The sequence below is a fragment of the Malaclemys terrapin genome, chromosome 1 (genome assembly GCF_027887155.1).
Source record: "Malaclemys terrapin pileata isolate rMalTer1 chromosome 1, rMalTer1.hap1, whole genome shotgun sequence".
Lineage (NCBI taxonomy): Eukaryota > Metazoa > Chordata > Testudines > Emydidae > Malaclemys > Malaclemys terrapin.
In genome coordinates this window covers 339,202,416-339,228,177 of record NC_071505.1, presented here as the reverse complement: position 1 = coordinate 339,228,177, position 25,762 = coordinate 339,202,416, and the positions used below count along the sequence as shown (strand labels likewise).

The following is a 25,762-nucleotide window of genomic DNA, read 5'->3' as shown; positions in this document are numbered from 1 at the left end:
GAGATGACTGGGGAGGGGATATGACTAAGGTCTAAAATATCATGAATGGTGTGGAGAAAGTGACTAAGGAAGTGTTATTTACCCCTTCACGTAACACGAGACCCAGGGGTCATGCAATGAAATTAGTAGGCAGCAGGTCTAAAACAAACATAAAGAAGTACTTCTTTCCACAGTACACAGTCAATCTGTGGAACTCTTTCGATGATCTGAAGGCCAAAAGTATAACTACCATATATACTTGTTCATTAGCCTGTTCGTTTATAAGCCGACCCCCCAAGATGGTTAGGTAAAAATAGCAAAAACTGTATGACCCTTTCATAAGCCGACCCTATATTTTAGGGATTGGCAAACTTTGGCTCCTGGCCCATTAGGGTAAGCCACCAGCGGGCCTGGATGTTTTGTTTACTTGGAGTGTTCGCAGGCACGGAGCCCCTCAGCTCCCAGTGTCTGCGGCTTGCCGTTCCCCCAGCTCCCATTGGCTGGGAACGGCAAACCGCAGCCACAGGGAGCTGAGGGGCTCCAGGTAAACAAAACAGTGTTTTAGATATTCAATTCAATGATTCCATAGAGTTTAAAATCATCAAATTTTGGTGTAGACCCGTTTATAAGCCAACCCCCGCTCTTTGATGTGTCATTTTTTACCAAAAATATTTGGCTTATGAACGAGTATATACAGTAAGTTTAAAAAAAAAAAAAAAAAAAAAAAAAAATCAGGTAAATTAATGGAGGATAGGTCCATCAATGGCTATTAGCCAAGTCGGTCAGGGTCAGCAACCCCATGCTCTGGGTGTCCCTAAACCACTGACTGTCATAATCTGGGTCTGGATCACAGGATGGATCACTCAATAATTGCCATGTTCTGTTCATTCCCCCTGAGGCATTTGGCATCAGCCACTGTTGGAAGACAGGATGTTAGTCTAGATGGACCGTTGGTCTGACTCAGTATGGCTGTTCTTATGTTTTTATGAATTTGGGCAGCTTTTTTAGCCAGCCACATGTCTCTAGTTTGGCTTTTTTGTTTTGTTTCTGGTGACTTTTTATTTATTTGTTTTACAGCTACATAGTCTCCTTGTGTTGCCAGCAGCATCTTTCCAAAATAGTATAGTTCCTAACTTGGAATCTCTCAGCTTTGTTGCTAGTGGATACAGAACATTTTGGTGGCATTACTGCTTCAGCAGCTGGCAGATGTTAGTAATGCATAAAGCTACATGAGCGGAAGGCAATCACACTACGGCGATGAACATGGTAGAAAACCTATATAGAATAGAGGTGGTGCAACAGAGCAGAACTAAGAACAGATTGATTTCTCAGGTTTCAAAGTAGCAGCCGTGTTAGTCTATATCCGCAAAAAGAACAGGAGTACTTGTGGCACCTTAGTGTGGGCTGTAGTCCACGAAAGCTTATGCTCTAATAAATTTGTTAGTCTCTAAGGTGCCACAAGTACTCCTGTTCTTCTTTTTTATAGATTTCTCAGGCAGTCATGGGTGCTTGTTTACTCTGAGTATTTAGAGCAGAGGTGGGCAAACTACAGCCCATGGGCCATATCTGGCCAGTGGGACCGTCTTGGCCGGGGAGGCTAGCCCCCAGCCCCTCCCCTGCTGTTCCTCTCCCTGCAGCCACGCGGGCAGCGCTCTGGGCAGCGGAGCTGCGCGCTCCTGCTGAGCCTAGAGCAGCAGTGTGTCTAGCTCTGGCCGTGCGGTGCGGCAGCCAGACATGCTGCTCTGAGTGGCATGGTAAGTGGGCTGGGCCCAGGGGTTGGATAAGGAGCAGGGAGTTCCGGGGGGCAGTCAGGGGACAGGGGGTGGTTGGATGGGGCGGAGGTTCGGTGTGGGGTGTTCGGAGGTTCGTTGCGGGGTGTTCAGGGGCTGGGGAATGGGGGGGTTGGATAGGCATGGGGTCCTGGGGTGCCTGTCAGGGGGTGGGGGTGTGGATAGGGACGGGGCAGTTGGGACTGGGAGCAGGGGGGTTGGAGAGGGGATGGGATCCTAGGGGGGCAGTTGGGGTGGGGGCGTCCAGGGAGGGAGCAGGGGGTGGGTGGATGGGTTGGGGGTTCTGAGAGGGGCAGTTGGGGTGGGAAGGAGTGGGTGGGGGGTCAGGCTGTTTGGGGAGGCACAGCCTTCCCTACCTGGCCCTCCACACAGTTTTGTAACCCCAGTGTGACCCTCGGGCCAAAAAGTTTGCCCACCCCTGAGTTAGAGGCTGCTAATTACTGTTCGTTCCATCTAGCCAATTCATACCGGCTATTTTGTACATTTGTCTTCATAGCTAGTTGAACTGGTTTTTCTAGCAAAATGGAGTCTTTTTTTTTTTTTAAATATAATTAGAATAGTTTTGAAGTCTAAACAGGCCCCTATTAACGTCTTTCTCCTAGAATAAAGCAGCTATCCACAAACAAAAAAAACCCTAAATTGAATGTACAGTTTTAACTCCTGCTCCTCAATGTCCTTTCTTATTTTTTAGCGGCGGCTTCGTCACCTACGGAATATTGCTGCACGTAACATCGTTAATAGGAATGGTTATCGCCTTCTGGATACCTACTTCACTCTTCATTTGTGTGATAACACTAAGATATGTAAAGGTAAGGGTCTATTGTCAACACTTATCAAGTAACTCCATCTTCCTATACAAACTACCCTGATGCTCCTTGTTCAATTTTTTGAAGTTCATTCTACCTTGAATTCGTTTTGTTTCCTGGTGACTTGGTACCATTAAAATTCATTTGTATTTTCAGATGAGCTGAAGATAAACAATGAAAGCTTCCACATTTTCTCCATTTTCTATCAGCAGATAGACCCAACTATCACTCCGGCAGCTGTCAAGCTGAATGAGTTGTCTGCTTAGACTATACCAGTACCACTAGCTGGGCTGCTAGCAAAATAGGTATCCTTATATACAAAGCAGCTAGTACCTGCACAGTGGAGCACTGCCTCTCTCTAAATCTGTTCAGATTAGGGCTTCAAGGTTTGGTCTTCTCTGATGACTCTGTGCAGCTGATGTGCTCCGCACTATTTGCCTCAGGCATTGATAGGCAACTGAAAGACCAGCAGCAGGCTCAGTCAAGCTGAACCAATCCTTGAACAAACATTCCGTTTCTCCTACCTCTGACCTGGCTGCTACTGCATCCCAGGAACAGGCACAATCTATCTTAAATTCTTCTAAGATGCTTATCACCATGGTAACTAAGCTCCAGACAACAGTTATGGAATACTGAGTCCCAATACAGCAACGTATGCTTAGTCTTGCCTGTTCCTGGTGAGCATGTTTGGATGTTTGTTTTTTCTCCATCGATTGCTTCTTGCCTTCTACCTCAAGCTACAAGTGGAGAGATGGGATGACAAAGGGCCATTAGTGAGGGGGGGAAAATTGGTCTTGTTTAGATGTGAACATTGGCAAGCTCTGTTTGATCTTTTTAGGTAAAGTTTGATTCGGTTTCTACTAGAACTAATGCATCAGTTACCTTTGCATAGAATATACTTCTAGGACTTGTTTTACGGAACAAGTATTTGTACTGTAGCATAAATATTGACATTGTACCTAAAGGTTGAAAATGGGCTGAATTTCTCTACTCACTTAATTCTTTTCCCTCTTAGAATTTTATAGGAGTGAAGTGATCAAGAACTCCCTGGTAAGTTGATTTAATATTGGTGATCTTGTACAGAAACCCTTGTACTTCACTCTTATCTCCTAATGTGTAGGCTTACTTAATGCTGAAATATTGCACTTAGTTCGTAGTAAAACATCTGAAACAGTCTTTTCTTCCGTTTTCCAGACATGACTAAACTAGTACAGCTGGATCTTATTGTCCACTCCCGAAGGTTCATGCCCTTATGGAGTAAAAGGGGCAATGTTTTGGATTAATGACAATCTGAGAGTCTCCCTGAGGGAGATGATACCAACTTAATGTCATGTAAATCTGAATTATCCAGCTACTGTTGTAACTACTGTTAAAAGTAGCACCTACAGTTACTAATTGGAAGGTCTTTTTTGTTTGTGCATTTGACAATATCGTGTATAGTCAGTTTAATCATTGCATATTTTGGCAACAGAGGATAGCAACGTTTCAAAACAGAACAAAACCCCAGAACCCCGCAAATGCATCTGTAAATCCACAAAAACCGATAAAGGGGATTTGGGGCAGGTGTAGTATCAAACTACTACTAACTTGCTACTTAAAACTGTTTCAAGTTGTACCTTTAAAGTCTAACCGTGCAGTTGACACTCTTGGATAGGCGAAACTGTTCTCAGTGGTACCAGATGACAGAACAAGGAGTAATGGTCTCAAGTTGCAGTGGGGGAGGTTTAGGTTGGATATTGGGAAAAACGTTTTCACTAGGAGGGTGGTGAAGCACTGGAATGGGTTACCTAGGGAGGTGGTGGAATCTCCTTCCTTAGAGGTTTTTAAGGTCAGGCTTGACAAAGCCCTGTCTGGGATGATTTAGTTGGGGATTGGTCCTGCTTTGAGCAGGGGGTTGGACTAGATGACCTCCTGAGGTCCCTTCCAACCCTGATATTCTATGATTCTATGAAACCTAGCAGTTGAACAAAACAGATGGGAGACTTATGATCAAGAAGGGTGAGGTCATCTTTGAAGACACAACTTGAACCTCAAACAGGAGTTGTGGTTGTGGTGGGGGAGGGAGTCAAGGAAATCTTGCTTGTTGTGAATCTAGGCAAATAACTTTCTTTTTGTCTTGGCACTTTGTTGCTCTCACTAACATGTTTTGAATAAATTTTTGGGTAAACTTTTTTCTTATGTAGCCATCCCATTTAAGGTAGTTAATTTAAATAAAAGATTAAAATGTGTTTGTGCATTTTTAATTGAATTTACATCCAAACAGAGCTTGATATAATTGCAAGCAAAAAAATTACCAATCTAGTAAATAGAAAATGGTGAATGATGCATTTCTTAACAGTGTTGTGTTTTTTTTTTACACATTTAAGTTATGCTATATAATTTTTGAAAATTGTGTTGATGTAACATATCCTCCTGGATAGCAAAAAAAAGTACCAAATTTAGTGTAAAGGTTGTATTTAGTTGCAAAACGTGTTGTAATGGCTACTAACCAATGAGAATCAATATTTCTTACGAAAATAACTCAAGTACAAATGCAAAACATGATTAAAATTAATGATTTAGATCAAGGCTCACCACTTGCTGTTTTAATCGTGATTAAAATGGTGATTTATATCGCTTTAATCTAAATCAATCCAGCCTATTCCACACCCCAACACTACCCTTCCCAGCGTCAATGGAGAGAAGCAGAGCTTCTCACAAGAACGTTGTTTCTAGCCCTGGTACATGGGTAACGGGGGCACCTCTCATATCAGCCTCAGAGTAGTGTGGGTGTTCAAGTCCTGAAGTCCTTACTGCTGCAGATTTTGTTGTACTCTAGCACTGAGGTAGCTCTACCACTACTAGTAATGCTGGCAACATTAAAAAGACCAACACCTAGGCTGCCCTATCATGTCACAGTAGCAAAGAAGCTGCTCTGTGTATACTAACGCTTCTACTGGTGCTAGCAACAACATAATTGCAGTGGTTAGAGAGTGGAGATAAAAACCAAATAGATGCAGCTGGTGGCTTGGCACCTATTTTCTTATTGCTTCCAAATATAGATGGCTATGGTGGGTCTTGCTATTTATATCCTTTGGTCACGCTGGTATTGCTATCTAACTGCTACTAAAGTGTTAAAGCTCTAAGAAAATAGTTCACCTGAAATGTAACTGTGTGGATAAGCATGATGTTGCCTATCCAGTCTAGGCCGCTATGGAGAGTCAACTTTAAGTGTGACGTGTCCAGTCCTACTAATCAGCGTCCAAGTGTGTGAGCTCGAGGCCTCAAATGCACTTCTGGTAGCTGTATCTCCAGAATATGAAGGAGGTTCTTCTCTTCATCCCTTACCCCCCTCCCCCAAAAGATGATCCTTGACCCAAAGGTTGGTGAGGAGTAATGCTGTGAGGTATTGCCTCCTCTGTTAGGAGGGCTTCCTTGAATACTTGTCTGTTCTTCCTTGTGCTAGGTCTGAGGTACAGGGAGAAGGGGAGGAAATAAACTTACCAGCAGGTCACAATTCTGTGCAATGTTTAGAACTGGCTTCTCTTGGACAAGTGATTGTCCCACTCTCCCTCTGTTTGGGGTATCTTGGTTATAACTTCCCAGAAGGAGTCTCATAAAGGAAATCATGTCAGCCTTCGATAGCTTTGGGAAAGAAAATATCAAATTCTCGTGTTCATTCCAAGTCCTGTTCAAATGTATGGAAATCGCTAGAAGCGGAGTTACTGAATAGCAGTAACAATTCAACAAATTATCCATATAAAACATTGTTCCAAAAAAATCTTAATTGATAGCCTGGAGTGTTTTGTTTAGTTCTAATTCAGTTTCATTGTGCATTTTTTTCCCCACTCTGTTCCCATGTTAAAAGCTTTACAAAATTTATTCTGTTTAAAAGCTGAAAAGGGTAAATCATCTGACAAACTACATAAATTATTTAGCAGATGGCTTCAGTACTAGCCTGACTCAGTTTTCGCTTTCTGAAAGAGTTAGTTGCAGTGGTGGTACATACAGTGCCAGGTATTGTTGGTGCTGCATGAACCCTACAATCAAATGTTTTTAATGGGAAACTGTCATGATGTCTAGACTCAAAACGTGACCTACTTTTTCTGACCGCTGTCAGCAAAGTCCATAAACTAGTGTTTTCCTCTCTTCAAGATGTCGCAAAACAAACAAGTATAATTATTTATTCTCCTTCCTCCCTTGCCCTTAAAGCCAACTTGCATATAAAAGCCAGAAGCCTAACACTTACAAGTAATCCCACAGATGCCAATATGAATAGGAGGGAAGAATGTAGCTTAATAAATTCCAGTTAGGCTTTAACAGTGAATTCGAGATAACTAAGTTTTCAAAGTTATTTTGATGTTGATGAATTAAAAAAAAAGTTCTAAAAATCTGAGCTGTAGGGCTTCAGAATAGAGTGTCTCAGTACTGCTGGCGAACTGTATTGGAAGGACTAGAGCTGCTGCAAATTTTATATAACATTCTTGTAGGATAGGTGGTCATTAGGGAATATCTATGTGTTGTGTGGAAATATAGTCCCTACTTTCAAGAGCTTACAGTTTAAGAAAGTTAGGTCCTAGAAACTGAGAATTAAAATTATGTGCTAACAGTCTGTAGATGGCTTCAGTGTAGCCTGAGGCTTACAAACAAGTATCTGATCCTGCAATCCTTCCTCTTGCAAATATTCTGTACTCAGTGAGTACTTTTATTGGTATTAGTGGTACTTGCTCAGCCCTAAGAGGCTGAAAATGCTGGTGCTTAGACAAGTTTCAGATACTTTCCAAAGATATATGTAAGTCTCTCTTTTAGAGTATTAGGGAAAACATTGGTGCTGAAGTAGCGTAAGTCAAATTTCTTATCTGTGCACTACTTTGCTATTAAGTCCAAAGATATGTTACCTTCCTGGAGGTTTAAATTGAGTTTGTGTGCTGAAGTTGGACTGTAGCATATGAGAGATTGGTAGCAAACTGGGGGAGCTATCCAGCAGGGTTTGAAGACCTTCTGAAGTCAGGAGACCTTGATCACATATTTGAAGATCTGCTGATTTGACCTCCCCCAGTTCTCTAAACCTGTTGGGTTTTCTCTGGGACCTTTTTTATAACTAGAATTCTGCTTTATTTAGTCTGAAATGGAAACTTAATTATAAACTGGGGGTCTATCCAAAGAAACACAAGGCTAAGTGATGCAATCCCTACTAACAGTGCTGCAAATCTTAAAGTAGCACAGTTTAGTAAGTTCCGGTATAACTGCCAAGTACTCTACAGTATTTAATTTCCTGTTATGATGGTAGCCAGCAGTAGATATATAAATAGGTCTTTCTTGCTAGGAAAAATTCAAGAGGTGAGTAAGGGGACAAGGACTTACGGAAGGAAATAGATACCCTTTGGAGTCTTCTGATTCTGACCTATTAATCACTAGTGTGCATGTTTAAGCTTGCAGCATGTTATGACTGTTTTTCATAATTTCTTAAATATAGTGGTACCATGATTATTCAAAATTTGACACTTGAAACCTTCTCTAAATTCAGAGAAATTAGTCAGCAGGATTTTTAAGTCTGTTTTTTGTCAAATCCTAAGGTCTGGACTTGTCTGGCTGGCTCTCCAAATTTTTAGAATGAAGAGAGCTCCTCAGAAGGTAGCAGCACTCAGGGTTTGGTGTCAGCATTGCAGAACCTGAGGGGTGAAGGGGAATAGGAACAAACCCCCATTAATAGTTAAACCAAATTCAGTTATGAGAAGTAAATCAGTGTTCATATAAACTACAGCTCTTTTTTTTTAGAAGCCAAATGTTAAGAGTATGGAACACTGTCTTCACGCTACTCCCATTTTCTAAAAATACTAGTATTTGTATTTTTTGAAAAAGTGCCTGTTGTGGCAAAAGGAAGTTAATGAAGGAATTTCCTGGCGTCTCATAATGGAAGGAAGTAGTAGTTGGTCTGAAAGCCTGCAGGCTTTCAGCAGCAGATGGAAATGGGAGCCAAACTAGGAATCTTGAACAGAAAAGGGAACGTTGTGAATAATGAAGGAGCAGAGTCTCTGATGGCTTGAGCCTTCTCATGTGTAACTTAGACGATCGTTGATCTTGCAGGGTGTTACTTCAGGTCTTGCAGTCTGGAAGTTTGACATAAATACTTGGCCTCTTTTTAAATTTAAACACACTGTATGTTGTTAAACTGAAATAACACCAAAGAATGTTGTTCTTCCTACATCTATCTTTTACTTATCAACAGAATCCAACATGGAGGAGTCTTGACTTTGGAATAATGCCTGATCGCCTCGATACATCTGTGTCATGTTTTTTGGTGAGGATCTGGGGTGGCAAGAAAGAGCTCTATCAGCTGTTGATCGAATGGAAAGTCAATCTAGATGGACTAAAATACTTGGGTCAGCAGGTAAAATAAAAGCATGTTTCCTCAATTTGTGGATTAAGTAGCTAAAAGTCTTTTTCTTAAACAGAGTTGTAAGATCACGGCTACAGACTGAAGAGAAAAGGAAAATGATAAAATATAATAAACTCTATCTTAATTATGGAATAAAACTAATTACAAAGGGACTGCTAATATGGGTAGCTCTCCCCATTGCAAGGAGCTTTAAATAATCTGGATGGGCACAATATTAAAGTTTTATGTTGTGAAATTTCTTGGATTAAAGTTGCTTTAGCTATTTGAGTTGCTTAATCACAATAGTAGCCCCAAGTGAGAAACAGTGTATGACATTATTACTCTGTATGTGATCACAGTTTACTTTCTTTAGCTTTTCTAATTAGACTGTGCTAATACTACTAGAATGCCAACAATGCCCTTGGCATAAAAGTCTTCAATCCAATTACAGACTAAGAAACCAAGAGGATGGTATTAACCTTGGAACCTTTTCCCCCCATTCTTCTCTAGTCCTGGAAAATCACCTGTCTGGCATGGGTTTAGTACAGCGGTTCTCAAACTGGGTCAGGACCCCATTTTAATGGGGTCACCAGGGCTGGTATTAGACTTGCTGGGGTCTGGGCCTGGGGCCTGGGCCCGAAGCCTAAGCCCAAGCCCCATCGCCTGGGTCTGAAGAGCCCCAGGTGGCGGGGCTCAGATTACAGACCCCCCGCCTGGGGCTTAAACCCTTGAGCTTCTGCTTTGGCCCCCTGCTCTGGGCAGTGGGGCTTGGGCTTTGGCTTTGGACCCCCATGCGGGGCAGTGGGGCTTAGACTTCAGACTCCCTTCCTGGGGTCATGTAGTAATTTTTCTTGTCAGAAAGGGGTAACGATGCAATGAAGTTTGAGAGCCCCTGGTTAGTATTTGTGGGTCTTATGGAACAAGTGGAATTGTTATGATTTTACATAAATGTGAGTCCTTTACATCAGTTACAAGTTTAAAGAAAATATGTTAAAACTAATGTTAAAGGGAGATACTAGAGAGCCGTAACTCATGAAACAAATGCCAGGTGTCTGTTCGTCGTAATCACAGTAGGTTGAAACCCTTGGTTTTAAACTAAGTTTCTTAGATGAGTATCCTGCCCTGGTCTCTCTCTTGCTCTTTGAGTTTGCCATTCTAAAACGAATCTACAGCTTTAAAAGATGGAAATGCTTTGAAATGTCAAAATTATTTATCAAATAGGCTTGTAATGAAAAAGCATTTGTTGTTGGATCCAGTACTTGCTGTGCAGAAGATGATTTTCAGTGTTCTGTTTCATTTTATTGCACCAAAGAAATAGGCCCCTGGAGAATATTCTCTAACACTATCTTTTTTGTTTATAAGTAACCTTGCCCCCTTAGCTAACACACTTAATGTAGAAACAGTTTTGTGTTGAGCCATAAACAACAAAGAATATGATTGATCTAACTGTGCATTATCTGCTGAAAATTGGCTCCTTTATAACTGAGCTGTCTGAATGAGCTATTTCCTTGTTTGTTTTTATTTTCAATCTTCCTACTATTTCTCTACTTCTGGCTCTAGGAAAGAGGAAGTCTTGTTTATCTTCCACTATAAGTAAGTAGTTCTAGGTGCTATATAGTGGTTAAGGCAGATACTTTTTATTTTGCATCATGGAAGATGGGAATAGATCACTGAGCATATCAGCCATTTCCTGTTTAGAGGTGTGAAAGTCAAGTATGTTCTCTACGGTAATAGTTCAGTTCCCTCATGGATCCTATTAGCACTAGAAGGAAGAACTGAAAAGGTGACAGTCATAAAAATAGCAATTAATATTCAGCTTGATTGTAGGTAAACTAAGTTGACCCTAATGTCATTGGTGTTGGTTTTTGTTTTTGTTTTACAGATACATGCTCGAAACCCAAATGAAATAATTTTTGGGTTGAACGATGGCTATTACGGAGCTTCATTTGAACAGAAGGTATGAATACTAATATTTATGCAAATTATGTAGTAATGATAGTCGCAGCCTGTAATTTAAATTCTTTTGGCATAGGCCAGCATTTTCAAGGTTCGGTGCCTACTACTGTAAGCACCTAAATAATTGGATGTTGGGATGCTCAGCATCTCTGAAAAATTAGGCCATTTAAACAAATGGCCTCACTTTCAAGGGTGCTGAACCTTTCCCACTTTTGTCTAGGTGCCTAACTTTAGGCACTCAAGTTTCAAAATTTTAGACAGTTCTTACTGTCCTCTTCACTTAACCTCTGTCCCTGAGGCTCCATGTTGCAGTTTCCATCTTTGCTTTCCCAGTAAGTTTAATGGAACTAGTTGTAGCCAGTCATTGGCTTGTAAATGACTTGTTGAATGAAACAAGTTACATCTTTCTCTCTACAAAAGCAGAGTGCTCCAGATAGCGCACTACTAATCCTTGCCATCTTGGATAACTGGATGAGTAGTAACTGAACTTTGGTTATCTTAATGGCTGTGCAGAGCACAAATGCTAGATTAATGAGATTTCATGCAGTTACACAATCTTAAATACTTATTTTTTTTTTTTAAATTGGTAGGCTCAGTATTTGATCTACATCTTATTAAAAAATTATTTCCAGAGTCTCTGTAATGTCTTGTGTTTTAGCTGCCCAAAAATGCTTGTTTTCATCTTTGAATACTATGGTTTTTATCAGTCAGCACTCATGACCACTGACTGACCAATCAGTCCACACCAATGGCACACGCATGTGAGAAACAAACTGTTAAAAAGCTTGAAAATGAAATCTGCTTCAAGTGGCTATTAATCATGAAGGATTACTTTGGATTTAAAGTACCTTGAGTGGTGTTTTTCAAAACACTTAATGACCAGACACACTAATGCTAAAATTAAGTCCCCCATCTTCCAGTCATTTTACATTAAGCGCGGTAGCTCTTTCACTCCTTTCTTTGAATGATTTCCCCTCTTTCATGTCTCCTAATCTTAATCCTCTAATTTTTTCCAGCTAATACAAGCAAGCAGAATAGTCAGCATTTTGACCCTGACCATGCTATAGCTGAAGCTGTGTTAGCAACAACCATGTATGAATGTAATTATTGCATTTTCTAAGCACTGACCGTGTACAGGACCCATACCTTGCGACTGAAACACAGCTTGCCCCAAAGAACTTGCAACTAAAACACTTCATTGTATGCAGGTGGCTCTGGGAAGCCAACAGAAGTCAATAACTGTCTTTTTGAAATACAGCTACTGACTTGCTGCTTGTGATTATTTCTGAGACGAGACTTTGCGAGGAATATGAATAGAGGCTAGTGACTTTAGAGTCTAGAATCTGGCTGACTGTTCCATGCTTTGGGGAAGCCTCAAAAATGGCATGGAGATGACTCTGAGAAGCAAACAAGTGGGGCATACAGGCTGTTAGAGGGGCCTAATGTGCATTTGCAAACATGATGGTGGTTTCACTGAGCAATGTGGACAAATCTTTTTTCCCTGATGACTGTTACAGTGCAAGTTACAAGCATAACACCAGTATCCCTCAGTTATGCTGTATACCTGTAAATTTCCAGATGGAATTCAGGATTCTGGTGTAGTTTGGGGGTGTGTGTGTGTGTGTGGTGGCTTTTTTTTTAAGAGCCCTAAAGGGTTTGGTAACAGGCTACTTGAGAGGTTGTCTCGCATGCTATCCTTCCTTTTAGCTGCCACCATTCGCTGACAGAAGTCAACTTGACTGAACTCAGTGGTCTGCCAGAACCTGAATTTAACTCTTCTGGACATGATGCAAGACTCATCTTTTTGCTCCTTGCAAGGAGAGTGTCTGAAGTGTTGGAATTTTATTTGGGTTTGGCACTTCATTCTTATAGTGTCATGGAAGGATGAGCAATATACCCTGTAACCTTTTATAAGGGTGCATAAAGCATAGCTGCACTTCTGTTGATTAATATCTTTAGAAATTGAAACTAAATTAAAATTTAGGCTTAAACAATCTAAACGAAGAGAATACAAGTTTTAATAAGGCTCAGGCTGGGACCTAGTGGCAAAATCTGTTACAACAAATAATTTTTTCAAGGCCTAATGAGAGCTTCTAGGATTTGGGGATTTGTAATGTTTGTGTTAGAGGAGGTCCTTAGTCTCTATCTGTGACTGGGACCTCCAGCAACAGTAAAATGCAATATGGTGCAGGCATAATCAAATCCTGTTGAGGAGCTTGCATATTTTAATTTGAGGTGTTTGGATATAATGTAGCAGTTTGTTGACAGAATCAGTTTGTCTAATTCTCAATTTGATTTCTTCCTTACCTAACTAGATTCTTGGAGATCTAGAGCAAAATACAACACATCTCAATATAACTCTAGTTTCCTATTTTAAATTAATCTTGTTCTGAGATGCTGGTCATTAAACTAATTTATGCAATACTGACAAACCAGCTTTACATTTGGTATCCGGAAACAGTGCTGAATGCGAAGGTTAAAAAAAAAAATCTGAGGATCTTTGCCATCCGCTCACCATTGTCCACTATTATGACAGAAATGGGAAGTTGGTGGTTGTCATATGACAATGGAACTAGACTGCTGGCACAGAAAATAAGGTTGTAGAGGATTTTTTAAACTAAAGCCTGGGAGAAAGGCAACAGCTGCAAAGGAGCACACGATTTGGGCAGAGATATCCATTAGGGATGAATTTATTAAAGGGGGCAACTCTATGTCCTAGTATAGAAGATAAGAAAGAAGTTGAAGTACAGGTAGGAGCTAGTGATGAACGGTCAAATAATGTAAGAGTCCCATGTAAGCATAACACATGAAAGCCAGCAACTAAATAGTGACAAAATGTACAAGTGCTTATATACAAATACTAGAAGTCTAAATGCTAAGATGGGTAAACTAGAATGCCAGGCATTAAATGAGGAAATTGATATAAAAAGTTCAGAAATTTGGTGGAATGAGGATAATCAATGGGACATGATAATAGGGTACAAAAGACATAGGAATGACAGAGTAGGTCACGCTGGGGGGGGAGTGGGGGAGGGAGAGGTACTGTGTTATAAAAGCGTAGTCAAATAAGGTGAAAATCTTAAATGAATCAAACTGTACCATAGAGTTTCTGTGGATAGAAATTACATGCTTGAATAATAAGAGTATTAGCAATAAGCATATACTGACAATCACCTGACCAGCATGGTAACACTGACTATGGAATGCTAAGAGCGGCTACAAAACCAGAAAATACAATAATAATGGGTGATTTCAACTATCCTCATATTGACTGGGTAAATGTCCCCTTAGGGCATGATGCAGAGAGAAAATTTCTAGACACCATAAATGACTGCTTTTTGGAGCAGTCATCCTGGAACCCATAATTGCCTGGAGAGGCAATTCTTGATATAGTCCTAAATGGAGCACAAGATCTGGTCTAAGAGGTAACTATAGCGGAATTGCTGGGTAATAGTGACCATAATCTAACTAAATTTACCATCCTTGTAGGGGGAAAATACCAACACCCTCCCTCCACCCTTAACATTTAACTCTTAAAAATAGGAGCTATCCAGGAATAAGGATGCTAGTTAGATGGAAGTTAAAAAGAGCAGTCACAAGGATAAAATGCCTGCAATCAGCATGGAGACTACTAAATACTGTAATAGAGGCTCGGACCAAATGTAACATAAAAGACAGTAAGACTACCAAAAGAATGCCACCATGGCTAAAAAGCAGAGTAATGGAGGTCATTAGAGGCAAAAAGGCATCTTTTAAAATTTGAAAGTTGGATCCTAATGCGGAAAACAGAAAGGAGCACAAACTCTGGCAAGTGAAATGTAAAAGTATAAGACAGGCCAAGGAAGAAATTGAGAAGTAACTTGCTAAAAGATGCAAAAACTAAGTGGGAGGATATCTACCAAACAGGCAGTGGGGCCCCTAAACAATAAAGGTGTTAAAGGAGCACTAAAGGAAGAAGACACGATGCTAAATTATGGAGTTAGACTGATATAAGGCATCTTACGTCTACCTAATTGTGGCAGTGTCTATGTTACAGGCTTGCTCTCGCCGATGTACATGCCCTACTACACAGACATAACTCCACCTCCATGAGAGGCTTAGGACTTACGTCGGTGTAGTTAGGGTGACGCAGTGTCTGTGTAGATGCTGCATTACTTACATCTGCTGTTGGCTGTCATTCTTGTCAATTTCACAATTAGATCAGATAAACTGCTGGAGCCATGAAAATGACAAGGGTGGCCACCGGGACTCCCGACTCCTCACTCTGAGCCCGGCGCTCCTGTTGAGGACGCGCACTGCTGACAGAAGGAGGGTAGTGTGGACATGAAAAACGTCTGTAATTACTGCAGTGGTTTGTAATTTGACCTAACATAGGTTGATTTAAGTTGGTAGTGCAAACATGCCTGAATTCTTTGCATTTGGTTTTCACTGCGGGGGAGGTAAGCACATCAGAGCTGTTCTTTTGAACAACAAATCTTAATTGCTGTCCCAACCTGATGGGTCAATAGAAGAGGTTTTGGAATAAAAAGGTGATAGTTGATAGTGTATTTGGATTTTCAGAAAGCCTTTGATAAGATCCCTCGCCAAAGGCTCTCAAGAAACCTAAGTAGCCATAGGATAACCGGGAACATCCTGTCATGGTCCAGTACAGTAGAACCCCCTTTATCTGATCGAATTGGGACTGGGGTCAGATCAGCTAATCAAAAATTTGCATGGGACAATGGGACAGTGCGAGGCTATAGTGCCATCTTGTGGCCACAGGACAGATTGCCTGCTTCTGGACCTGTGTACGCTGGTTGTTTGGTTAATACGGATAATAGAGGGTCAGATAAACTGGGCTCTACTGTAACTAATCGAAAGATAAGTAACAAAGGGTGGAAATAAATGGTCAGTTTTCACAAAGAACAACAGCGTTGTCTCTCAAGCACCTGTTGTGTTCAACATATTCATTAATGATCTCAAACAGGGTGAACTGCAAAGTGGCAAAGTTTGCAGATGATACAAAATTATTCAAGATAGTTAAGTCCAAAGCAGACTGCAAGGAGTTACAGCACTCTCTCAAAGCTGGGTGACTGGGCAACAAAATGGCAGATAAAATTCAGCATTGATAAATGCAAAGGAATGCATCAGGGGGGTGGGGGGGATAATACCAAATATACATATACAATGATAGATTCTAAATTAGCTGTTACCATCCAAGAAAGATCTTGGAGTCACTGTGGATAGATTGGTGAAAACTTCCATTCACTGTGCAGCAGACAAAAAGGTATGTTAAGAACCCTTAGGAAAGGGATAGAAAATAAGACTGAAAATATCATAATGCCAATATACAAAACTATGGTGAGCCCCCATATAAAATCCTGAGTCCAGTTCTGGTCACCAAATCTCAAAACGGATATAGTGGAACTGAAAGAGGTTCAGAGAAGGGCAACAAAGATGATCAAGGGTATAGACCATCTTTCATACGAGGGGAGAATAGGGCTGGTCAGCTTAGAAAAGAGATGACTTGGGGGGGTATGTTTGATAGGTCTAAAAAAATCATGAGTGGGGTGGAAAAAGTGAACGGTGAAGTTCTATTTACCCTTTCCTACGATACAAAAACCTGGGGTCACCTGATGAAATTAATAAGCAGCAGATTGACTACAAACACGTGCTTTCTCACATAGGCACATCTAAATTGTGGAATTTGTTTCCATGGAATGTTGTTGTGATGGGTTCCCCCTGGGGTGCCATCTGGAACTACGGTACCACTGAGCCCCCTGACCCACCAGCCTGGACTCCCTCTCACACTGTACTGCTATCACCAATCTACAAGGCTGTCCAGCCTGCACTTCTGCTAGTCTACATACAGGTGAGGGCACACCCAGCTGCAGTTACAAGCAGGCTCTCTGACCAGTCCCTGCATGACAAGGCTACTCCCAGCTCCTCAGTCATGCACCCCCTCTGGAGTATAAACCCAAAATTGTACTGTCTTGTGCTGCACAGGGAACTGTATAGCGTAAGCTCATAAAATTTGCCCCCTCCCTCAATGTGGAGAGGAATATGCAACAGCCTTTTGCCCCGGAGTTATGATTCCCCACACATTTCACTCCCAACTCACTGGTTTAAATAAAGCAAAAACAAGTTAATAAAGAATACATTTTAAGTGATTATAAGGGATAGCAAACAGATCAAAGCAGATTACCTAGCAAATAAACAAAAAACACAAACTAAACTTAATAAACTAACTAGATTGGATATGAATAGCAGATTCTCACCCTAAGAAATGAGACAAGCAGGCCACTGATTCTTAAGGGGGCAAACTACACTTGCTTTACAGCTTGGAATCCCCGGGTGTTTCATTCACAGGCTAAAATCCCTTCAGTCTGGGTCCAGCACTTCCCCAGTTCAGTCTTTGTTCCTCAGGTGTTTCCAGGAGTATTCTTGTGTGGGGAGTGAAGAACCCCAGATTGTCTCTCACTGCCTTATATAACTTTTGCATCTGGCTGGAACCCTTTGTTCCCAAAGCTTGGTTCCCATGCCAGTCAGTGGAAAAACACAAACATCCCAAGATGGAGTCTAGAGACATGTGGTCTCATCACGTGTCCTTGCAGAGTCATAGCAGCCATTACTTGGAGGCTGTCTATAGTGTTCTCAGGAAGGCTTCCCAGGTGGGAGATAAGCTTCTCCTAAGGCCTACTGTTTTTTTTTCCTGATGGCCCATTGCCCAGAATAGGCCCTTCCCTACCCACTATCTAGACTGAAAGCATCTTCTCTGGTGGGCGTTACCCAAGTATAACTACATTTGACATGCAGATACATAGTCAATATTCCTAACTTCAGATACAAAAATGATACATGAATACAAATAGGATAATTATATTCAGCAAATCATAACTTTTCCAATGACACCTCACATGACTTATCTTGCATAAAATAAATTATGTCATAACCGTATAATATCACTGCAAAGAATATGGGGTGCAGTATCACAGTTGTGATGCCCAAAAGTATAGCTGGGATCAAAAAAGAACTGGATAAGTACATGAAGGTCCATCACTGGTAATTAGCCAAGATGATCAGAGGCACAACCCTATGCTTGGGGCAACACTAAACCTCTGACTACCAGAAGCCAGGAGTGGAAGACTGGCAGATCGCTCCATAATTGTCCTGTTTTGTTAATTTGCCCTGAAGCTCTCGTACAGACCACTGCCAGAGTCAGGATATTAGGCAAGATGGACAATGCTCTGACCCAGCATGGCAGTTCTTATATTCTTATTTAATAACCAGCAGTAGTTTGTGTATTTGTTGCTACTCTAAATAAACATCTTAACCCACTTCAGATTCAAAAAGTAAAGTACACATCCTGGTCTCAAATTGAGTTTTTCCTGCTATAGAGTAGATTAGGAAAAATAAATTAATTCTGGCAAATTAATGCGGGGGAGGAGGGATTACAGATACAGTGGTGATGCCACAGCATATCCAAACTAAGTATTCGTTTCCTGTGGTGGTGGCTGTTCGTTAGTTTCCATTGTCAGGAAGGCTGACTTAATGTGGCTGGGACTTGACCTATTACTGATCTCTAGCCAGCCAGAGGCGTGCATACCATCCTGCTACTTTTTTTTTAATAATAGAATAGCTCTTTGAAAGCATAACATGGAAAAAAGCTTAAATGGCTTTGCAATTGCTGTTTTGGAGCCTCCAAACCCTTGCATTTTTAAAGACAGAAGAATAGTCTCGCAAAACTCCCATCTGGGTTCTGCACACTTAATTCCTAGCTGCCACCTCTCCTGTAAAGGAGTGACATTAAAGGACATGCACTACACGGAGTAATCTTGGTAGAGAGACACTAGTTTATCTGGGATGATGGACTGGTCCCACGCGGTGCCAGGGATCGTGCATCCATTTCTTAATAATGTCTAATGGCTCTGTTTTCATTAACATCCAGTAGACTAATAACTGACCGTATCGACTTGGTTTGACAGTTGACATTTCTTTCATAGGAGTTTTACTAATCTGTACCTTTGACTTTTCAGGGAGGTATTTGGTTCATTTCCCTTTTCGGAGACAAAGAAGCCTTGTTCTTAAGGTTTTTTCCCTTAAACTCCAGTTTCTTCTTTTTTGTGACAACGGGCACTAGGTTGATTGGGGGAAAAAAATGGTTTTGGGGAAGACTTAAAAAGCTCCTCTCTGGTCCCCCCTCAATTCTGTGCCCTGAAGAATATTCTTTTAGCTGTTGATCCTAGCAGCCCAGTCACTACTGGGGGTGTGAATGCAAAACCATGTGCCTCTAACACTGTTGTTCTGCCTGAGATCACCATGTGGCTTTCAGACCCTTCTCTAACTCTGCTGCCAGTTCCAGCTTCTCTCCTTCTCACTCATCCTCAAGACCTAGAACCCCTAGAATTCTGCGGTCCCCCTTTTCTTGTGGGGTTTGGAGTACAGATTTTATTTCCCTGCCTCTGCAGCAACCCTCTCAGCCACTCTGCAAAGGAGCCTTATGATGTACTCTGAGTAGGTTTTTTGCCCCTCTTCCCCCCCCCCTTGCTAAAACCACTGAGGCCTTGTCTACACTGCCGCTTTGCAGTGCTGCAACTTTCTTACTCAGGTTTGTGACACACACCCGCCCCCCTCTCCGAGCGCTGCACATTTCAGTGCTGTAAAGTGGCAGTGTAGACAGTGAACCAGCGCTGGGAGTCGTGGGGGTAGGGTTTTTTTGTTTTTGTTTGTTTATAGCGCTGGAAGAGCTCTCTCCCAGCACTGGTGCCGCGACTATACAGCCACGTTAAAGCGTTGCCATGGCAGCACTTTAACGTTGCTAGTGAAGACATACCCTTGGCCTCCACAGTCAAGTGCTTATTAGATCTTCCCTTCTCACTTCTCCAGGCTATCTGGGATCCCTGTAACTTCTGCACCTCCTGTAATAGCTTGTCCTCTGCTCCGTCTTCCATACTAGCAAGAGCAGAAAGCCTCCCCATCTCTCCCTTGGGCTTACCCAGTCTCATATCAGGAGACAAAGATCTGAGTCTTATGGCCAGGAAGCTGATTGGACTAGGTTCTTAGAAGGGTTTCCCTATTGATGCTGTTAAAACTTCTGGTTATAGTATCTGCAAAAACTTGAACAGTTTTTACTGTGGGTCTGCTTAACAGTCTTGTTCTATGTGCATGTAGATATTTAACACTTTCTAGTTGTTCATTTGTAGCCAGTTTGTCTTGTCCAGGTTCAAAAATTACAGATGCAGGCCAGATCCGCTCTCTAGGGACCAGTTAGTGGGAAGATGAAGGGAGCGGGAGTCTTGGGTTCCACTTCCTCGCTTTTCCAGATCCTTTCCCTTTAAACTGTTTACTGTTGCTGCTTGTCAACAAGACAGTCCTGTGTCCTGCAGGAACACCTTTTGAGAATCCTCCCTGCATCTGCCAGTGGTAAGAGCAGCATTTCTAATGGTGTTTTATTGACTGATTTGCTGGTGTCTCTGAAGGGAAGGAGACAGACAGGTTTTGTATTGCACTCGGTAACTTGAAACCCTTTTACTGTGTCCCAAAGGTCACCCTGTCTTCTAGGACATGTTCTGTGCAGTGGTAGGCTTTCAGTCCCATGACACAAGCAGACAGACAAGAGCCACATTCCCTATTGAAGGGTCACGTCACGCTCTCCCTTCTGCAAGGAGAGGGACTGAAGCCACAACTCCACAGACATGTAAGGTGATAGCTTATTTCTTTCCCTGCTTGTTCACCAACCGATATCAGGTGGACCGTGACTGCTCTGGGAAGGTGAATCTATCAAAATGTGTTTCAGGCTGCCTCTCCAGAAAGTCAGTTGTCCCTGATCTAACGGCATAACTTGCCATGCCCAGAGCCAGTATTGAATATTGCAGAAGGATGGAAGAGGGAAGACCCTCAACAAGAGGTCTCTGACAGCTGAGGTTGGAGTGCCTCCTTATCTCCTAGTGTGCATCCCTCCTTTTCTCTCCATAGTTTGCTTCATAGTTTTCTCTGCATAGTTTGCACAGTAGTACCAGGGTGCAAAATATATCGGAAGGACAGAACAGGTCGTGCTGGTGGGGGGAGTGGCACTATATGTGAAAAAGCGTAGACTCAAATGAAGTAAAAATCATAAATGAACCAAACTGTACCATAGAATCTCTATGGATAGTAATTCTATGCTCTAATAATAAGAATATAAGCAGTAGGGATATATTACTGACCACCTGACCAGCATGGTGACAGTGACTGTGAAATGCTCAGGGAGATTAGAGAGGCTATTAAAATAAATCTAATAATAATAATAAATAATAATAATGGGGATTTCAACTATTCCCATATTGACTCTGTAAATATCACCTCAGCATGGGATGCAGAGAGAAAGTTTCTTGACACTTTAAATGACTGCTTCTTGGAGCAGCTAGTCCTGGAACCCACAAGAGGAGAGGCAATTCTTGATTTAGTCCTAAGTGGAGCACAGGATGTGGTCCAAGAGGTGAATATAGCTGGACCGCTCGGTAATAGTGACCATAATATCATTTAATTAAACATTGCTGTGGTGTGGAAAACACCACAGCAGCCCAACACCAGGATTTAATTTCAGAAAGGGGAATGACACAAAAATGAGGAAGTTAAACAGAAATTAAAAGGTACAGCGCAAAATGTGAAATCTGTTTTTTGCATACGGCTGTTTGCCAGAAGCTTGGAATGGGCGACTGAGGATGGATCACTTGATGATTTCCTGTTCTGTTCATTCCCTCTGGGGCACCTGGCATTGGCCACTGTCGGAAGACAGGATACTGGGCTCGATGAACCTTTGGTCTGAGCCAATATGGACGTTCTTATGTTTTTTATGCAAACCGCTTGAGAGGTGGGAAGGTGGAGTTAGCCTTGATATATCCTCTCATTCTTTCTTTGGCTCTTTGCTTTCTGGCAAGTGGCACCATAATGAGGCTAACATCCTGTAGCGGGATGGGAGAAGAGAAGGGACTGACATACTTATAAGTGTCTTTCCCTTTCTGAAATTACTACTTCACCTCTTCCACTGTCTTGGGGGAGAGACGGGACTGTTTGCCCTAAACTACTGCACTCTTCCAAGGAACAACTTTGATTCCATGCCCTACTTTTAAATCCTGCATGTTTGAGACCAAACAAGGCCCATTTCTCAGCATGAGAAGCTGATGATCCAGCTGCAATGCTTGCAAATTTCCTGCCTCGTGTTAAGCTTTCAGTGAGATTCAGGTGGTGAAGTCTTGCTTTAGTATCTTTCCAGAAGATGGATCCTACCCATCAAACTCCTAACATATCAGAAAGAAATGATTTCTCCCTTTTGAGAACTGATCAGATAATGCATGGTATTGGCTTTCTAGTATTAGAATGGCATATTTGCTATATTGTCACTACCAAGAGCACGCAGTTCCATAGTGTGTGCAAGAAAAACATCGCTTAAATGGAAAGGGGGAAAACTTCCTACTGAATTGCCCACGGGACATCTAACCGTACAGCAAAAGACCTCCAAGTGCTTTAGTATTAGCTAAGCCCCACAACAGCCCTCTCAGGCAGGTAAAGGATGTTTAGGTAGGATTACTTCACCCACATTAAAGTGCAGTTATTTCTGTGGTGGAAAGCAGTAGCTGTTTGTTTAAAATTTATGGTGTGTGATTAAAGTGAAGAAAATCACTCTATCCTGCTGAAACGCTTCCAGGGACCTGGTGAAATTCTAACACTGGGAAATACATAAAGGTAAATGCCTGTATTTTTCATAGAATTGTAGGACTGGAAAGGACCTGAGAGGTCTTCTAGTCCAGTCCCCTGCATTCATGGCAGGACTAAGTGTTATCTAGACCGTCCTTGACCGGTGTTTGTCTAACCTGCTCTCCAATGACAGAGATTCCACAGCTTCAGTAGGTAATTATTCCAGTGCTTAACTACCTGAACAGTTAGGAAGTTTTTTCTAATGTTCAACCTAAAACCTCCCTTGCTGCAATTTAATCCCATTGCTTCTTGTTTTATCCTCAGAGGTTAAGTACAGTTTTTCTCCGTCCTCCTTGTAAGAACCTTTTATGTACTTGAAAACTATTATCATGTCACCTCTCAGTCTTCTCTTCTCCAGCCTGAAGAGCCATCAGATCTTTAATGTCCACACATGTCTAGGCCTCTTGTCCTATGTCTCGTCTTACCTTTTTGTCTCTAACAGCACAATGCTGGGACACTGTATTAGTGTTGACTGGGAAGGAAGAGTCCCAGAGTTCTTACACTTCCTAGGTGTGCGTCTGTCACAGTATGGCAACTGCCTGACACAGACTAGTTTGAGATCTGACAGAATTGCAGCACAAGATAATGTGACAGCTCCTTCCTGCCGTCCCTTGTGCAGACTGTGGCCATAGTCTTTTGTGTTCCGGTCAAAATTTGTAGGAAGCTCCTCCATGGATACCTTGCTCATCCCAAGGAATACATGAATCTCTGAAGGGTGTTTATGGAATGGATAAATAGTAACTTTCTAATTACCACTTACTGAGAGCCTGTTCACGTTGCATGTCCGAGAGCAGATTCTTGAATGCATTGTACCTTGCAGAAAGTCTGTGTTCAAAACTGGTTGAAGCTGGGGAGTGTCAGCGAAGTTACATTTTGCATCCTTGAGTCTGAGTAGACCATATTAGGCAACTCATGCTAAATAGGGTTAAAGATGTGCTAAAGAAAATAAAATGGAATACTAAACACTAATAACTTAGGGCATAACTGCATTATGCTGCATGCTTAGCTGTTTGATTTACAGCAGGGTCATAACTTGTCTCATGCTGCCATCACCTCCTTCCTGAGAGCTAAATTGCTTCTTTTTGGTGCTTTTGAGTTTTTTATTGATATACAATGTTCTTTAAATATAAGGGCAGTTGTGTGGTCCCAGGCACACATTAGTTTTATCAGAAAATTTACTCTGATTTTTTTTTAAGTGGTTTTCTTTCTTTGCCTTAAGGACCATTCAGGCACCCAGAAGAGTAGTCTTCTCCAGGTGGATCAGAACTGTGTCCGTAACTCGTATGATGTCTTCTCGTTGCTTAGGTAAGACTTTTTAGAATATTGCTGTATGTGTTTTTAAATTGCTTGGTGTATGAGGAAATGCATGTATCTTAAAGAGAACTGTTTCTAGACTGCTAATTGTTCCTTTTGGGAAACTTCTAAATGGTGAAACTTAACAACTGGCAGCAATGCAGGAGCGCTAGTGTCAACAGGGCACATGTTTCTCTACCATGGTATTATCTAAACCGGTTTCATGGGAAATTTAAAACAGCCTAAAGTAGAACCAGTGTTAGCAGTTTACAATTCCAGGGCTTTGTGCATTCCACACTCTATAGCCAAGGAATTTATTTCCTGTGTTTAAACCCTGCAGAAAACCCCTTGTCTGCTATGCAGAGCAGAATAAAAGCAGACTAAATGATTTTTTTAAAAACTGTCATCTGAAGAAGGGGATGCTTGTTTTTTGTGTGGCTTTTTTGGTAAAGTACTAAGGACTTGGATGATCCAGTAGTCAAAACAAAACTAGCAGTGTAGTTCTTGGATTCTTCTAATCAACCACTGAATTGTGGCCACCTTGGGCCAGCTAAGGCCCCTGTCCTGCGTTATGATCTGTGTGGACACAGCACACTGCTTGTGGAAGCGCCCCATTGACTGCGGGAACTCTGTGCAGGCACAACAGTCTGCCTATGCAAATCACAATGCAGGGTTGTGACTTAATTTACTATTGTATGCTTTAATCCCAACTGGGAAAAAGTTCAGGTCAATTGGGAGCTGCACATTGTTGGGCTGACTCAGATACAATATTTTGAGAAGTTTTGTGTTTAGCATTGTAGAGGAGTGTAACCTATCACTTAAATATTGACTGTAGCCTGAATTTGAGATGCTTATCTAGAAAGTCTAGTTATAACACTTTCTGTAATTCTTATCTAGGAATGTGTTGAACTTCAGATCTAGAGTAATCATAATATCCGTGTCACAAGGGAAACCCTTGATAAAGAGCTATAAATTTAAAATTCCTTCAAGAATTTTGAAAACAAAACTTATTTCTTTAGTTGTAAACATCTAATCCATTTAGTAATCTTACCAGGAGGTGTCACTGTTGCCTTTAAGAAACGTCAATAATATATTCTCCTATAGTGCAAAAGAGATGATAGGAGTTGAACTGACTCTAGTTCACTTATTCAGAAACGAAACTATGATCACTCTTAAAAAAATTAAACTCGCTGTTCCTTGATTCTATAAAACAATATATGAAAGCAAAAGCTGCATTCTGAAATTGTCTCTATTTGTAGTAGAAAATGTACAAGGTTCATACTGTGCAGTCTCCAACCTAATTTGTGACTCTATTAGAGACTAATAGAAAAAGTACTCTTCTAGCACCTTTACTAAAATAAAATGACATATTTTAAAAGGAACTGAGACAGTATGTGGCAGTTACCCTGATCACTCTGCATATGGGTGGCACCCATTTTCCCCATTCTTTTCCTTAATATAAATTCTAATTGCAGGGCATAGAGGTTTTGGGGTGTTATCCTAGTATAAATTATTCAGTAATTAAAGTGAATGGCCTGAAGCCTTGTTTCTATCCTGGCTAGTCTCTAGGTGTGGGCCTGATTGTGCAAGTGTCTGAATGCCCAGGACTCAAAACTCTGTGGAAGATGAGGGGATTCAGGTTTTTTTTTTTTTTCCAGGACCTTTTAAGCTATTGGTTGGTCAGTCACAAGTACAGATTGAGAACTTGAACTGAATTGCTTCATTTTATCATTGAAGAAATTCGAACTCTTTTTCCTGTCTTTGGAGCGGTGTGTGTTTGCTTCTTCATGCCTCCTACTTTCCCTAAAAGTTTCCTACATGGTGGCTGCAGGTGGTGGTGCATGCTATCGTTAATAGCAAAGCAG

General features: G+C 41.4%; 1 protein-coding gene across 1 annotated transcript in view; it reads left to right on the top strand.

Moving 5' to 3' along the window:
* Nucleotides 1–25,762, top strand: part of UVRAG (UV radiation resistance associated) — a 147,806-nt gene that overhangs the window by 19,842 nt on the left and 102,202 nt on the right. The window contains exons 2-6 of the mRNA XM_054015837.1: nt 2,461–2,578; nt 3,591–3,625; nt 8,784–8,945; nt 10,816–10,890; nt 23,824–23,909. Of these exons, the coding sequence (XP_053871812.1) occupies nt 2,461–2,578; nt 3,591–3,625; nt 8,784–8,945; nt 10,816–10,890; nt 23,824–23,909 (476 nt within the window). The remainder of the gene's footprint in view (nt 1–2,460; nt 2,579–3,590; nt 3,626–8,783; nt 8,946–10,815; nt 10,891–23,823; nt 23,910–25,762) is intronic.